Source organism: Diadema antillarum, unplaced genomic scaffold, assembly GCF_040938485.1.
Source record: "Diadema antillarum isolate AM-2024a unplaced genomic scaffold, OU_Dant_1.0 seq00000682_RagTag, whole genome shotgun sequence".
In the NCBI taxonomy this organism is placed as follows: domain Eukaryota; kingdom Metazoa; phylum Echinodermata; class Echinoidea; order Diadematoida; family Diadematidae; genus Diadema; species Diadema antillarum.
Genome location: NW_027271587.1, coordinates 2,298,650 through 2,316,333, shown reverse-complemented (window position 1 = coordinate 2,316,333; position 17,684 = coordinate 2,298,650). Strand labels below are relative to the sequence as shown.

Genomic DNA, 17,684 nt, shown 5'->3' with positions numbered 1-17,684 from the left:
TTGGACCTGTTTTATGCAGTTTTGATTTTCGTGGGTTTGCAAATGTGGGCTAAGACCTTTAATGGCACTTCCCACAACATGCTGGATATGCTCACATAATGAAAGTATCTCAGTATCTGCTTTGTACATTAGGGAAACTACCCTTTTAAATAGTTGTGACACAAACAACATCTGGTATATCTAGTATAAATGTAAATGCAGTGTTCATTATGACTAAACTCGAAACAAAGCCTGATTGCAAAACACCAACATACTCAATGCTATGCCAGAGAAGACACAATAGTGAAATTCTAGGGTTTGCAAGCTTTATTCACTAGTAGCATAGATAAGTTTCCAAGGGGAAAAAACACTATTTTTTTTTTTAATTTAATGAAGTATCCTTGGAATCTATCACTGCTTATGGAATCTATTACTGCTTATTAATGCTCGGAGTGACAATCCATACTAGTGAATATCATATCATTGGATTCATGGTCACATTGAAAAACATTTACCTGGGAACTTTCACAAATAAGAGTCAACAATTGGTACAGAGAGAAAATTGAAAACAACTCAGAAGGCATTCAACTCTGATGAGGAGTCTGAGGAGTCACGATTCTTTTACCAAATATCGATCAAAGATGGATTTACTTCAGAGAGACAATAATTACTGTATGGGATGTAACCAAATATGTACATAGAGAAAAGGAAATTTGATCTATAAAATCCCATTTTCTTCGTTCGCTTTTAATAAATTTGGTGAATGATTAAATTTGAATTTGATAACACTCATCGACAGAAAGAGAAACAGGTAGTATCCCTTTTCAAGAGAAAAGTCAGCGATATCCCACCCTGGATACGACAGACAAGGGGCTGTCATTACCTGATGAATACACTTGACAGATCCGGAGTAAATTGGTTAGCTGTAGTGGGCTTCTAATTGTGGAAAACGATGGGGAAAGTAAAGCTGAAGGGTGCGTCGCCATCTGAAAACCTCATTTCGCACTTGGCCACCATCTGGCCGGTCATTAGTCTCTAATATAGGCCTTTATGGTGATGGTTACCGATGACTTCTTTTCCGGCGAAGGACTTATTTGCATAATATGCTACAAGTAGGTCCAAACCTCACAATACCTAATGTACAGAGTATGTTCGAGTCACAGTGTCAATGAAACATGCACATGCACACACACACATGCCCGCATGTACACATAAACACACACAACCCCATATACACTTACATACGCACACAAGGATGGCAGGCATATTTCAGGGTTTTTCTCATGTTTTTTTTCAGTGACTTAAAATACATTTTGACTACACATGTATTCTCGAATCGCAAACGTTCATGTTGTTTTCCTGGGCACGCGCTGATTTAAAGGTGTAGCCAGTCATCCCACACTGGATCATGCCATATCATTTAAGTGCCCTATATGATGTCACTTTCTTCATTGAATTTCAGCTTTTGAACTAAAATACTACATAGGGCAAATTAATATTCTAATTCTATACTGGAACATTGAGTACTTTTTAGCTTTATTTTTACTTTTTCCTAATACATCGCCAGAAGCCACGACATGAATTGAAATGCCTTATTTGTGCACACAGTGAAAGAAAATTCAAGTCTTCCTACTTTTTAATCACAAAATGCATCAAAAAATATCCAGAGCACTTATTGCGGATTCTAGCACAGCAAGTGATTGACCAGTTAGTCTGCAGTGAGTGCTACTCTGCTGGCTGGCTGTGTTGGCAGCATTTGTTCAGAGGCAGAGGAAGGGAAGGATTGAGGGTGGGGTGGAAAAAAGAGAAGGAACAAATAGGGCGGGAGGGTGGGGGGGGGGGGGGGAGGGGGAAGGGGTGGGAATGGGATGGACAAGGAGGTGAGGAGAGAGAAGAAAGCAGCCTGATACAGTAAAGGCCACTTAGTTCCATTACAGAGATGTCAACCAAATCACGATTAGTGCTCGGTGTGATCTCTTCAAACTTCTAAGGGGCCGGAGTGAGTCTTTCTTAAAGGTCAAAAGTATCCCTGTGTCCTTTGCTTTTCCTTTATTTTTTTAAGCAAGTGACATCAATCATCTTAAAGTGGCCTACTACAGGAAGGATGGAATAAAAAAGTACAAGAAAGCTCTTAACTTCATTATCTTGCACACTGCGGAAAAAGCCTTGATTTCAAACCCCATTCTACATGATGATGTTGATAAACTTCATAATCAATCATTTGAACAAAGTGCGGTTTCTCTCAAATCATTTCCACTACAAATAAAACATGTAGATACTGATGTCTGTGAATTGGTGCAGCTTAAAAGTGAGAGGGGCTTGAAAATTGTATTTCATCATTCACCAGGGCTTGGATGTTGAGATAAATAGAAATATATCTTGAATTGCATATCATTGCATATCTTATATTGGAGAAAATTACTTCAGTAGATGGAACTGGTTAAATGCACGAAAACTTCAACAAAAAAAAAAGGAGAAGAAATTTACACAAATATGCCTATATGATGGAGACACAAGAATCTTACGCAATGTTTTGCCAACTGAAGAATCATTTTAAGAATTCAGCAACTAAAAGGTTTTGAAAACTCTGCAATTTATACAAACACTTATGATAAGAAAAAGGGGCTCAAATGAAAGACAATGTTTACTCCACCAAACGAAAATGAATAGAAAAATGATAATAAAAGAGAGAGAGAGAGAGCATGAAACCTTAAAACTGGGGTTTCAGGGGACATGATCGGTTCAATACCGGTATCTGTGCCAAACTGCATAAAGTATTATCACCTGGAAATATCGAAGAAATGCCTTAAGAATAATGGCTATACATTTTTTTCCCCCAAATTTCTGTCATCCCACCCACAGAAACATATCTCATTCCACAATAAATTCCGTACTTCAAGTTCAGAAAGATTCTGTCAAACCCAACAACCAGTTTGTTTGTTTTTGCTGTAAGAAATGAATATATTGTACTTTCAAAGCATGTTAAATGAATTTCAGAAAATAATACTTTCCATCTGAAACTTTGTCTTCTTTGGACAATGAATAAATAAAATGCTTTTAAAAAGCATATTAATTGTCAGCTCTGTGTTAGAAGTATTAGATAAGTCAACAATGATATAGAAATTAAGAATTGGTCGTACAATGCAGTGCTACCACCAACCCCCCCCCCCCCCCCAAAAAAAAAAAAAGAAAAGAAAAAAGAAAGAAAGGACGAAAAGTAATAAGAGGATTGCTACAGTGTATCTCCTGTACTGTCACGCAAAAGCGACAGGGCTCATGAACATAACTTTAAGAGAGTGCAAATACACCTGACTACTACATAGTACCACCGCCGCATCTGCGGTCGCCAAATTTAGCACTGCGGCTCACTTTCACGGCAGGTTGACAAAAGTAGGCCGGCATTTCAGTTGTGGGTCTCCGCGGCTATCGATTGTGGAGGGCAGCTACACTGGACGAGAAGCCAAGCGTTCGATCAACATTTGAGGTTGATCGAGGGAGAGAGAGAGGGAGAGGGAGGGAGAGACTCATTTCGGTAGAGTCTAGATGGACTGCGTGTGCCCTCATCAAATCACCGGGTTGAGTTTGTGATATAGACATGGGTATATACGGTCTGCTCTCTAGTCTTAAGGTGCAGACCCATTGTCGACAGGAGCACAGTTTGAGGTATGCCGTGTTAACATGATCGATAAAATAATCATTGTACATCCACAAGGTGAAATACATGGCATGCAGAATCATAATCATTGCAAATATTGTGTCTGGAAAAACAGTTAAGTCTCTTACGTCTGTGGGCATTGAAATTTTTTTTTCTCTCTAGACACAATTTGGCAAAGATAAAGGCATCACAAACTCATCAAATAATCCAAAGGTATTGTTACGAGACTATGACTCCCCTTGGGCATTTCCATTTAATTTTTTTTTTCTTTCCTGACATTATGAAGTCTCTGCTTTCAAGCAATATGACAGATTCCAATTGCTGCTTGCATTTTTCTCATCCATTTAAGTCATAAAGCATCATTTGTGGAAGAGCTGCACTCTTATTCATTATTCTCTTTCTTGCCCACAAGGCCATGTTACTTCCATGGCATTTCCATGGCTTAATTTACATATCCTGGAAGAGACTGCCAAAGACTTAGTATTAAAAGTATAATACAGGGTCAGGTGACATTTGGGTCAGAGAGTACATTAAACAAGAAAGGGTGGAAAAGATCTCTGTTTTGCACAAATTGCAAATATAGGTTACAGGAAATACATAAATTGGTATACACCTGTCCAGATGCTCGGAATCTGACCAACAGAGATTTGGCAGGTAAAATGTACATTGTACATGTATGTCCTTCAATTATAACAACTTTATTGAGTATCACAGTATGGGGCCATTTCAAGGTACTAGTAATCATTGTACTTGTCGTACCTTTTTTCTATTTCTGCATATATTTCTATTTTACTGATCATATACACTATGTTTTCATAAAAACACACACAAACACACACAACACAGCCACTGCTTGTCTACACCACTGTACAGTATGTGTTGTTTCAATCTTATCCGTATTCATAATCTACAACAGCAGTCTGACAGAATATTTCCTTTTTTTTTATTGCCTTAATCAGAAATCGTGTCTCGTCATGTTTTATGTTTGCTTACAACACAATATAATATGCTATGGCTTGAACGCCAAACGTGATGAATAAACATACATGGTTAAATATGGAACATTTAGTCAATAATTTGTTGCAACAGTCAAGTGCTTGTGGTGACTTCATCATTCTGCTTCTTGATCTAAGGTCACAAGAATTGAGGTGAAGATTTTGTGAATAATGGATAAGTTTCACAAAATGTATGTGGATTGAGTGAATGTAGATATTATGACACATCGGTGAAGTTTGAGTAAAATCAGACAATTTGTTCAAAAGTGGTGAATTCTAAAAGTTTTAGTACAGCCATCGCTGGATGAGAAAACCACAACAGCTTGTGGCATCTCTGTAGAGTAACGATAAACAGAAAATATAAAGAAAATTCTGCTAAATCTCATTTTTCCAGCATAATCAAAGTGCGATTGATTTTAAAACCTCTTTGAGAAAGCAGGATGAATAATACTGCCCTAAACATAATATGTCAATACCAAGTCAATTGAATGTGTACATCTTGTACAAATTAAATTTTGTGGCATTTTCTTCATATTTAAATTCTTTTTATCGTTGTTCTGCAGTAATGTCACAAATTGTTGTAGTCTTCTCATCCAGCGAGGGCGGCACCATAACTTTGGGAAGCCATAACTTATGAACGGATTGTCAAGATTTTCCTTCATTAATGTCTTCTACAATAACTGCTACATTCACTCAATCAACATGAGTGGAGAAACTTCTCCTTTAATCACTCATATTCTATGTTCCACTTGAACAGCACAGATGTACCACTTCTTTGCTCTCAGAAGCTGAGTAGTTGGTTTTGTTATCATTACTATTGTTTCTGTTCGGAAATGGATGCCCAAACCCGCTATTGTCAGACGGACTCTGAAAGTTGGCTTGCAATCTCTGTTTAACACAATGTGGTACATCTCGATTCTTCAGTTGATGCATAACTGGGGCCTTAAAAGCAAATTGTGAGTAGTAGGGAGGTAATCATCTACAAATATAATGTGCAAGGGACACAGCTACGCTTGTCTATGCTGCTGGAAGCAGCAAAATGTCAAAGCATTAAAGAATGTTCATGTACAGCTGCATAATAAAAAAAAATATATATATATACATATATATATATATATATGCCAACTTCTGCTCTGTTAACAGGCTTGTATTGTAAATCCTAATTATGCTTATCTTCACCTACAAAGCCCAATCACAACATATTATTTTTTTACAATCTATGATGAAAACTATTCACTCCAACCCCTTCACTCCAAACCCCCCCCCCCCCCCATTGAAGTTAGTGTATTTTTCTGAAAGGAAGCTCTTTCTACCCAATGTATTCCAACTTTCTGCGAACATTTTCATTATATGATACCATTGCCATCAGGTGAAATTGATATTGCTCGAGTATTATTTGTAGGAAAAGCACTCTTTCTCGACCATAACACACTAAGGGGAAATCTGACTTCCACTCCGAAACCGGAAATACTCAAGACTCGGAAAGATACATCAAGAAAACGTGCAGGGGATACAGAAGACAGTGTGTGGCTTGCTGTATGAACTTCCCTGGGACATCAGCCATGGCTCAGCTCTGTAGCCTCGAGGCACCAAGGCCTCTGAGTAGTGAGGGAGAAACAAAGGGATCAGCTGGCTGGTAAATGAAGAGACCTGGTAGAATGAATAGTAATGAGGTAATCATCCTGGACTGTTTGTTTTTTTTTAATCAGTCAGGACTTTATCATCATTTGCTTTACTGTCTAGCACTCCTCTGAACCAGGGAGATGGTGGTAGGTTAGAAAAAGATCATTCATTCTCAAAATTATCAGGATGTTTGTGTTGTTTTGTTTTGATTTTTTTCTTCTTCTTCAAAACTAATTTTTTCACATATTAAAAACAGGAAGGAGTGTGGTTGATAACATTTTTTTTTTTTTTGGGGGGGGGGGGGGTAGGGGTGTACAATGAAGCCACTAATTCAACAGGTTGTGCATAGAAAGGGCACAGTTTACAAACAGTATGCACTACTACAATGTACAGGGTATTCGGAGGCAATAAAATTATACTAAAATGGTATAGCTATACCACAACGGTATAGCTATACGATGAATTTATACGTCAAAAGGCTGACTAATGAAACGACATACAACGAAATGACGTATGAATGAAACGAAACGATGGTCAGAGCATCGTTTCGAACTAGAACTCGATAACGAATCAGCATTCCATCATGTCCACTATGCGTCTGAACGTATGGCGACCATAGAACAGTATAACTGGGCGGGGCTTAGTGGGAGCACGCACAAAAGGTGACCCTATACCTGTCACTCATGACCATAACAGCATGCGCAGTGCAGTGGGAAACTGCACATGTATACAATGTTTTCCAGAACGGGCGAGATGAGCGTCTGAATGGTCTGTTGGATATACCATGATTCTTTATACGGCGTTTCTTTATCGGGTTTTGGTATAAACTGGCTTGCGTCTGAACAGGGGGGTAAGTAATCTGGCACAAACATGAAGATCCATGGATGGACTAACCTCTACGTGGGGGGGGGGGGGGGGGGGGGGGGCACTGAATTTCTGGTTTTCAAGTAACCGAAACATACAAATTTGGACCAACTGGCATTAGATGAAGGAGAGAGAGAAGCTGAGAAGCAGAAGGAGGTAACTGTCTCATCTGTGCACTCTTTGACAATTTTCTTCACAGTGACACTGCTCAGGGAATTGCTGCCACACAAAGCATAAAAAACGTGGTGAGGATGATCTCGACAGTATATCAAATTTCTATTTTGGGTTCTGTCTATATCTCTCCTTGTAACCTTTCTCCTACAAAGTACCAAAAAAAAAAGAGGGAAGAATAAGAAGAAAGAAATTGCTGGGAGAAATGTGCGATCCCCTAATGAATTTCTCGGGGAGAGCTTCTCTCTTCACCGCAAAATCTTCAATTGCTTCATTACTGCCCCGGCATCTTCGGAAGCGGAGCTATCTTGTGAGTATGATGATAAATTATGTGACATTTCCAGTAGGGGCTTCCGCAGTCTGGTGCATATGGGTTTCACCTGCTCAACCAGACCCCTGAGGTAGAAATTTGGCTACTTGGCTTTTTGGCCTCATTCACACTCCAACCGTTCATAATATCCCCAAACTTGCTATAGGTCTTCTTTGTAACTTCACTACCCCCCCCCCCCCACCTTGTTTCCTACATTACCCCAACCTAGAAAAGTTGGTAGAGTTCATAAAATACATGCATACCTGTAGCTTAATACTGTGGAGGTGGGGAATGGGGACAGCTCTTGGTATCCAGTATGATGTATTTTTATTCATCCATTTGCTGTGGCCTACTGTTTGGCTTGTTTCTTTCTAAGCAGCACTAGACTCATTTCAGAGGCATTGTATTCAAATCCATAATACTGACATGTATAACAAAATTACCTGCTCTGCAGAAGTGAAATGTTTGAAATATGGTGCTAACAAAAACAAAAACAAAAACAAAAACAAAACAAAACTAACAGGAAAACTAAGGATTCACAATACAATGAATCTACATACAAATAATTTGTTAGTTTCATACCGGAAAGGTGGCCACTTTTGCTTTTGTCTCAGGAACTCTTGAGTAAAGTAGTAGTTTAGAAATGTGGACAGAGGGATACAAATGTACTTTCCCTCAGAACGTAATATAATGATTCTTTTTATCTGACCAGATACAGACTCGATAAAACAGAACAAAAACCACAATGTGGTGAAAGCACTTCTTGTTGGGCACATCTTCATATTTTTTACATTGCAACGAATGTAACCCAGTCTTGTGAATTGGTTGCCAGCATTCTATTAGCTGGCTGAGCACTGAAATGTTTGGCTCTAATATAGTGTGGGAGCATTTCTCGGAAATCTCTGCGCCTGATATTGGGTCTACTGATGAAGACTATCAAAATCAATTCCCCTGGATTCGTACATTTTCAATCTCTTCAACCTTCTGACCATTTTCTGCAATGTTTACACTTGCTAGATGCTGTGCCAACTGCATACAGTCAGGCATGGTTTTTGTATTTAAGCTGGATGTAATGCATCAGGAATACCATATGTGCTGATCGTATCAGTCATAGGGGCATGGTGTTCATAATTGCAGGATTCATGCTCTAGAGATGATCCTATTTCAGTAATAGATGTATGGTAGCATTCCTCTGGAAGCTTTGTGGTACATCGTATGATATCTGACATTTTTAGTGGCTCGGACTGACCAGTCGCTTTCAAGTTCCAGACAGCTCCTGAGAACTGTTTGGTGCATTTGTTCATGTCCGTAATAAATAATATCAACTATTAAACTGAATGAAAAGAAAATAACAGATTTTTAGTTATGAATATCATGTACAATTGAATGTTCCAAGCATATCAACATATACGTGTACGGTAGTTTGTGTGAAGTTGTGTGCATGTGTGTGAGTGAGTAATAAGCTGGCCAGAACTTACTTGGGGGTGTACTTGACACATGGGAAAGATTAAGACTTGAGGATGGTAATGCAATAGGGACTGATCAAACGAGGATAACGGACATCTTTTTTTTATCTATTACAAGTACGGGAAATTCCATTGAAGTGGCAAGTTCTCTTCCTGAATAACAGCAGTTGACTTTACAGGTGTCAGTGCAGGGGAAAAAAAAATGTTGAATAACACCCCAAGAAATTAAAGAGAATCACAACAAGCTATTTGTTAGTACAGTTGAACCTCTCGTATCCGGACAAGTCGGGACCGGGGCTCATCCGGATAAGGGATTTGGCCGGATACGGGAGACTCAATGCTTTATACATGTACATATACATACACATGTACTGATGTAGCCCATTGTAGTACCACATGTAGTAATGTGTATACTGCAACCTTTTCATTGTTACATTTGGGGATGTTTGGGGATGTTGAAATGTCTGAAGGTAAGCAATTTGGAAGGAAATTTGATGCAATGTATGTTAATCATATTGGAAGTAATGTGTAATTCATGTGTGTTTGGGTAGGAGTTCTCAAGGAGTTGGGAATCCCCCTTTCTTCCCGTAATTATTTAAAAAAAAATCACGGCGAGATTGCGTCCGGATAATAGAGAGATCCGGATAAAGGGAGGCCGGATAATAGAGGTTCAACTGTATATCAGCCACAACAGCCTCTTGGGATGCAGGAATTGGATAGGGGCATAGATGATTTTCTTTGGAGCCCTCTTAGGTTCTCTTTGTTTACCCCAAGTGACTAGTGTACAAACAAATACTCATCAAGCTCACATCATTTACACTTCACATTAAAATGATTCTTTACAATGTGAAGCTATTACCAGGGGCCTGGAGCTGATGCCGATCCAGATCTCTGTGGCTTAAGGGATCTATTTGAGAGAACAAGACTCCCCCCCCCCCCCCACAAGATGGGCTAACGGCCAAGTGTGGACAGACCACTCACTCTGGTCACCACCACTGTCAGGTGGTGTGCGGTCTAGAAAGGGTGTGAAATAAGTGTCTACTCAGGGGTGTACGTTATACTTGGCCAATCTGGGCTAGGAAACATTATTAGGAGTGACTGTTTTACTGAAAAGACAATCATCTTGCACCAGGTTTTGGCTGGCAAATCCTTCCAAGATGCTGCAAAGCCACTGCCCCTCATTGCCTTGGGCGACAAAGCGCACAGTCAGACAAGAATAAAACCAATAGGCATCCGCCTCTTTAAAAAAAATTGGGCCCTCAGCTGAAAGCCTGTTTCCAGTAAAGAGGGGAAAAATTATCTTGCGTCTTGCTCTACCTACTTTTATTACTGGAAATGACTGTCCTTTATAGGGTTATCACACTATGAAAGATCTAGACTGGAAAACTCATGCTCTAAAAGAGGAAGCGTGGTGTAATGATACTTCCATAAATATCTCAGCTGATCCATTATCTTCCTCCAGAAGATTTGTTTTTGTAAACCCTCACAAACATAAACCAAACTTCAGATTTTTGTTTGATAAACATTATCATTTTCGCATGTACAGATTGTACAGTCAGGAAATGATGCTAAAATTTCACTGAACTGTTTCCCACCATGACAGAGCAAACTGCTCTGATTTTGAGACTATGGTTTCAAAGGCAGACACAGCTGATGGCACATATCTTTAGTATACACCAACTACATCTACAGAACAGAGACAGCAATTAGGAGATTCCTTGTAAACACTTGTCCAGGACGCGTCAAAACCTTGGCTCCTTTCCATCCCACGAAGCCACAATGCGGAGTCCACGGGGTACATAACAAATAATCCTGGATGATATCAGTTAGAAACCGCAACTCCTCGGCAGGTGCTTGAATGCAGACAAGCAGCCTGTGTAAAGAGTCCCCTCCTCACACATGTAAACACTGCAGGGGGTGAATGGGGCAGTTCACACTACAATGCAGTTTAGCATGACTTCATACAGAGCTCATTTTTCTTTTCTTTTCTTTTTTTTTGGGGGGGGGGGGATCGAGGGAAGGGGCATTTGGATGGGTCCTGATACTACAAAGACTAAAACAAAATAGACTAGTAATATCTGATGGCAGAAGACTTTCCCTCAACTTTTGTTTTGTTACATTTGCTTTTTATCGGTTAGATGTCATCTACTGAAGATATGATGCTACACCAGCACATTGTACGAAACTTCGCTATCGTGATTTGTGAAAATTAACTGAAGTTACTTTGCATTCTTGCAGTAGTGCTAAAGGCTTCTTCCAGTTGCATTATACAAAAAAAGTCAGTTTGTAGGAAATATTTTAGTCTAATTATGACTTTGATACTGTCATTTCTAAACACCCTAACTTTGTGAGTCAATGTACTGACATCTATCATCTATATCTTTTCATAATGGTTCCTAAACAAGGTTATGCATAAAAAAAACCCCCCAAAACACTCATCTGACTGGTGCTGCCTTATGTTGTGACTGTAGACTTTCTTTGACAGGCCCATTCAGAGAAGGAGCCAAGCATTTAAAGTGGTCCCATTCACACCAATCAGAAAAGTCTGTCTGGCACCCTCTTGACTATTCTACACATCATTACAAAGACCTCCCATGCAGTTGACTGTAGGGTCTCATGAGATTGGCTCCATGGTGGAGAGCTAGGACACTTCACATCATCTTTCTAAACTAGACTGGTGCTCTCTAGGATTATCTATACTTAAAAGTATGGACTGTCCAAGCTTCGTGATGGGGAGCTAGGAGAGTTTACATCATCCTAAACCTGACTGACATTCTATGAGACCATCTGAGAGTAACGATAGGAACTGTCCACCTGTCCAAAGGAAGATTCAAGCATCAAATGATGCAATGACTGTGAAAAGTACAATGGAACTTCTTTGTGATATTCTATCCATAAACCATGGAAGTTGCTACTGATACTCTATCCACAAACCCAAACTACACCAAGGGAATGAACGGCAGGGCTGCAGGATGGCATGACTTTGCTTCAACACGTATTTCCCAGAGACACCTGCCCAAGTATACTCAAGATTTGTCTTCAACGGGGTTAATACATTAGGATCAGGGCGGTTCAAGACAACAATCAAACGGATGCTTGTCAGTTGCATGCATCTATTATATATCTCGGCATATGATATTCCCAAAACAGTGAGACTTTTACACGCTCTTGCCAAGTCATGAAGAGACGTTGAATTTCTCAGGAAGGTTCCTGCGCAGGAATCGGGGCGACTAGACTTAGTGGCCCGGGTACTGCCTGTTTGGAGCAAGACAGAATTTGATGTAAGACTGCCAACCACATATGGCAGGCGTGGAGGTGAGTAGTGAATGCATCTTATTACAAGGTCACTTACCATAGTGGAGTTTGACGATAAACGGGTGATTCACATCAACGAGGATATTCCTTTCCATCTTGGTGCGTACCCGGTCGCGCACTGAATGACAAATGGGTATGAGACACGGGAGATGAAACAGTGCTTGCTAGGAATCAAATTGCGAAGCCAATGAATAAATAACAAAGGCAGAGATATAAATATAATCTGCAGGATGTTCACTTCACAGTCATTACAGGCATGTTATTCAAATACGCCTCCCATGTCGGCATCACAGTACTGTTTGCTTTACATTGCTTGACATTTGTAGTCATTTTGTGGGTAACAGCTTTTCTTTTTTTTCTTTTGCAATCCTGTAGGTGTTAGTTTTTGATGAGGCACCAAACTTGAAAATGAGCAATCTATTTTAGAATGCATGTCAGATCCAATTAATGTGTGATAGTTTTCTAGTGTCTACTTTTCAAAGCATAAAAAAGAAATGCTTTCAAAAATGCTTATAAAATGCATAATAATGTGCAAAAGACAATTGGGCCTAGGGAATCACTTTTACTTTATACAGGAGATCAACAGTAATCATATCACAGGTGTTTTCAAATTTAGTCCCTCCTCCTCCTCCCCCCAAACATTTCTATTCATTGCATCAAAGGATCCGTTTTTATTTGATGTTTAATTGACATACAAGCGACACATACAGTTGTACATACCTTTCAACGTAGCCTTTTTCAAGACCTTCATGGCATATTTTGTCCCTTTATCCTTCCCTGAAGTCTTTCGGACCAAGAAGACCTGTCATGCATAAGAAAGAGACACAAGAAATCACGAACCATCAACTATTTGAAAAACAATCAATGAATGCTTTATCTTCCCAAGTTTTTAATCCATCTTTATGCAATCATTAATCCTACTCTCTTGTTATTTACTGCCAAAACTAAGGACTTCTTATAGCTGCTATTAAAGCCAATGCCACTTTTAGTTTTGGATACTTAGTGTCACATGGGAATGGTCAAAGACTCACTTTTTCCATTAAAAGGAAAAAGAAAAAATCTTACTCGACACATTCCATTCTCACTTATGGTTGAGATACGCTGTAGTCATCACTATCATCACCTTCATCATCATCGTCGTTGTTGTCGTCGTCGTCGCTGTCGACGACATTGCCATCATCATCATCATCATCATCATCACTATCATCATCATCATCATCATCATCATCATCATCATCATCATCATTATGACTAGCACTGCTACCATAAATAATACCATCATCACCATTACCATTACCATTACCATCACCATCATCTTACTTGCCATCATTAACATCACCATCACTAGATTAACATTATCTCATCAACATAATTTGTCATCATCATCTTTCGATATTACCAGTCCTGCTGGGTCTTCGTGCGGAAGCAGATGTACCATCTACTGAATATCTACGACTCTGTTGAGTAAAACCTTTCTCTCTTCCGCTATGTTTCCAGTCTATTTACACAGGAGGGTCACTGCTGTAAGATCAAACACCAAGTGTGATAAGAGAAATTCCTTTACGTTGGAAAAAAAAAATGCTTTTAAGTTGGGAATAGGTTGGGAATGAAGCAAAGGACCATGTTTTACAGCGTCATAGATCATCATTGCGGGATAAATCTGTTTATCACGGATGCAGTATGACAACGGCACGCAAACATTGCATGGGGAGACATTCCCCAATGCAACATTAGAGATGGATTTATTACCACATGACAAAACACACTACTATGTGTGTGCTCTTCCGCACAGAGCTGGGGCCAATTTATGACATGAACTTCAGGAATTATAAACACACACCAGACACTCTGCCCTGACCTTTACACAGCTCTGAACAACTGCCCAGAAAATGGTTTGTGACACCAAACAGCAATACACCATTATTTTCACATCATCTCTGCAGTTCAACCACTCTTGAAATTTCACTCTCATAGTTAAAAGCAATTCTTCACTCAAGTAAAGGTGAGTACCATCTTATCTAGAGAGTGGATAGTCTTGCCTATGAAAGCTCTTATGAATACTAAAAATTGATCTGATTATCTTTTTCTTCACAGTGTTGTTGTTTTTTTAACTCATTATCTAGAGACAAAAGAGGCTATCTTAAGGTTTGACCTTATGGTCAGGAGCACTCCTCATTCAACTTACTCCAGTAAACAATGCAATTTTGTGATCTGGTAATTGCACTTATCTGAGAATGTGGAACCAGCACAAGCATAAAAAACCCCATCAATATGTGAATATTTTGTTAGCACTATGTTGTCGATGTGAGTTTAAAATGCTATTACTGGTAGCGTGTGGATACGCAGCAAAGTCATAAACACTAAAAGTTCATCTCACGTAAGAGTGTACCATCACTGATATTGCCAGAAACTTTAAAGTTCTGACACATTTTGCTTTACAGCCAACAGCCATCAAAAAGCAAAGCACCAAAAAAACTGTAATTCACCACCTCTTTCCAAGCATTCATGCCAGAGAGTATACATCGACAACATTGCACAGAACACAACACAATTGGTATGTGCTTGATACATACACGTATGATGGTTTACAAAGAGAATTGCTCATATGGATTGAGGTTTCACTGGTTATGAAAACAGTGCAGGCAAATGGGATAATGTCTATTGTCATCGTCTATTGCAGGTACTGTTCTTGGCAGTGTCTCCGCAAAATGCCACTTGCGTTTTTGTTTTGTTTTTCTTTTATGGCAAAGTACTAGATGTGATTTTGAAGATGCAAAAACTAAGGGTTTGACAATTTGATGACCAGGACGAGACGGGACAAACTGGCCTAAATTGCCATCATGTTGGGGAAAGATTTCAAAATTAGCCTTGGTGGTCACGTGGGTGAGGAATCTCTGCCTACTTTAAATGTTCTTGGCAGATGAGGTGGACGAAAAATGAGGAAGTAAATTGAGGGGGAAAAGATAAAGATATCAAGGGTGGGAGGTCCAGCACAGACAATCACATCATGTGGAGTTTGCTAACGACCTCGCCAATAAACCGGCACGGACAGTGTCGAACGAAAAGTGCTGCGATCAATAACGCCACGATACCAAGTTCGGCGGCATCCTCCTATCCCTCCCGTGTAGCGCCGTCACACCAACAAAGTCCCATTTCCCTGGTGCAAGGCTCTGCAGGGACTGTCTCTATAAATAGACAGACCCCGCGGAGCAGGTCTTCTCTGCGGAAGACGGATATGACAAAATAGATGAGAGTGGATGCGGAAAAACACGGCAGGGGAAGTGGCGTGTGATAGAAGGAGTATTCACATCAACTTGAAAGGTACAGTTCGGCTGTAATGATACTTCCAATGGAGAAAGACACATTAAACATGGTTTCAATTTGAAATCTGACTGTTAGAACACTTGAAATTGTGCAGATAATATGACCCCTGATATAAGTGAGTTAAAAGTGAAAAACCCTGCAATAAAAACACACAAATATTGAAAAACATATAAACATTGATAAAGAAAATCAAATCTGTGGATGAAGGAGCGAAGGATGAAAGAAAGGAGAAGGAAAAGAGAAAAGAAAAAGAGGATGTACTTCCAACGGGAGATGCAATGAGATGGAGCAAGGTGTGAAATGACGGAAAATGAAATCACACAGGTGGCTAAATCAAGGCAGGTAGAGATTGGGGCACAGCTTACAGGAGAGAAAGACTGAAATAGTGAGAGAAAGAGAGAGAGGAGAGAGATACAGGCAGAGAGTCAGTCAGATAGAAACAGTGAGACAGAAAGGTAGAGAAAAAGGAAGGATAAGATTGAACACTGGACAGAAACACTTAACCCATTGAAGACGAGTTCAGAGTGTACTCGGGTGAGTGTCTATGGGAAATGCGTGTTGTAGCAAAATCAGCCCATCGTCAAAGGGTTGAAAGAGAGGGGGAAAAGAGAGGAGAGAGAGGGAGATGGGGAGAGAGGAAGGCATAGAGTCAGATAGACAAAGTGAGAGGGGGGGGGGGAACAAAGAAGGAAGGCAAGAACAGATAGAGTGATAGAAGAAGAAAAAAATATATGACAGGAGCGGTGAAGAGAATGACAAGAGCTCCCTCTGCACAGTAAGAACACATTGCTTATGACGCACATCTCAATTCCATTTCTTGCGATTTACCCTTCGCGGCTCTTCTTAATAAACCTCCATCAAACCCTCCCAGCAGAGTAAGTAGGAAATGAAACCTGAACCGGAGACGTCTATACCGAACGCTGGTCCGCAGAGGTGCAAACACTCCTTCCAATTACAGTCATGTCAGGTGCAAACTGTCAAATATGGCCATGTAAATATACACACTGATCACTTCCAAGGAAATATTAATCCTACAAATTCCACGGATTGGGTTCGGTACTGGCTATAACAGCTACGCACAGCAGGGCCCACAAACCAATCTCATAATCTGACAGCATTACATCACTAATTCCTCTTGACCATGATAATGATGACTGTAAAGTCAGAGCACTATCCCGCTAGTCCTTTTAACCCGTTGAGGACGAGTCCTGAGTATACTCGGGCAGGGGTCTATGGGAAATGCGTGTTGGAGCAAAATCAGCACATCTTCATCGGGTTCTATGGCAGAAACATTGACAACATACCTATTTACACAATGGAAATCACCATTTGAGGTGGTGGTGTTGAGCAAGAAACACAGGAAATTAATTGATGATGTTGTATCAAACTAGGAAAGTTAGTGTGCACATGGCCAGTACGTTGAAATGAGAAATTTGTTTGTGTTGATACAAATGCATACAGCTCTGTGTTGACTGTGCTGAAAGAAAGAAAAAAATCAAAATCAAAATAACCCAACAACCCCAAAACCTCTGTGCTTGTAACTTTTTTCATGTCTGCACCAACACTGTGACTTTGATCTGATTTTATCTGGGATAAAGCCATATGAAATGAAGTCAGAAATTTCATTGCTTCATTTTCAATACGGATGCACTAAGCAATATTTTGCCAAATGTAGAACCATCATAAGTATATGTAGTCCCATCTATCCATTTCTGTGTGTGCACTTTGTGTGCTCAGCCCGAAGAAATAGGGGCACTGCTAAAACTGAATTAGTATAAATTTATCTGGCCTATGAAATACTTGAACTAATAATAATCTACTGAGAAGAAGAAGAAGAAGAAGAAAAAAAAAGAAGAAGAAGAAGATGAAAGAAGTGTGTGACACTTTCCTGTTACCTTTGTAAAGGTCAAAAACCCAGGTGCGGTAAATCAACTTTGAACACAATGCAATGCACAGTACATGGTCCAATGAGCACTGTGATT

At 39.7% G+C, this 17,684-nt stretch overlaps 1 protein-coding gene across 1 annotated transcript in view; it reads right to left on the bottom strand.

The window, feature by feature from the left end:
* Positions 1–17,684, bottom strand: part of LOC139737141 (ribosomal protein S6 kinase 2 beta-like) — a 115,309-nt gene that overhangs the window by 36,875 nt on the left and 60,750 nt on the right. Inside the window, exons 4-5 of the mRNA XM_071647819.1 lie at positions 13,099–13,180; positions 12,416–12,496 (exon numbers count right to left, since the gene is read on the bottom strand). Coding sequence (XP_071503920.1) covers positions 12,416–12,496; positions 13,099–13,180 — 163 coding nt within the window. The remainder of the gene's footprint in view (positions 1–12,415; positions 12,497–13,098; positions 13,181–17,684) is intronic.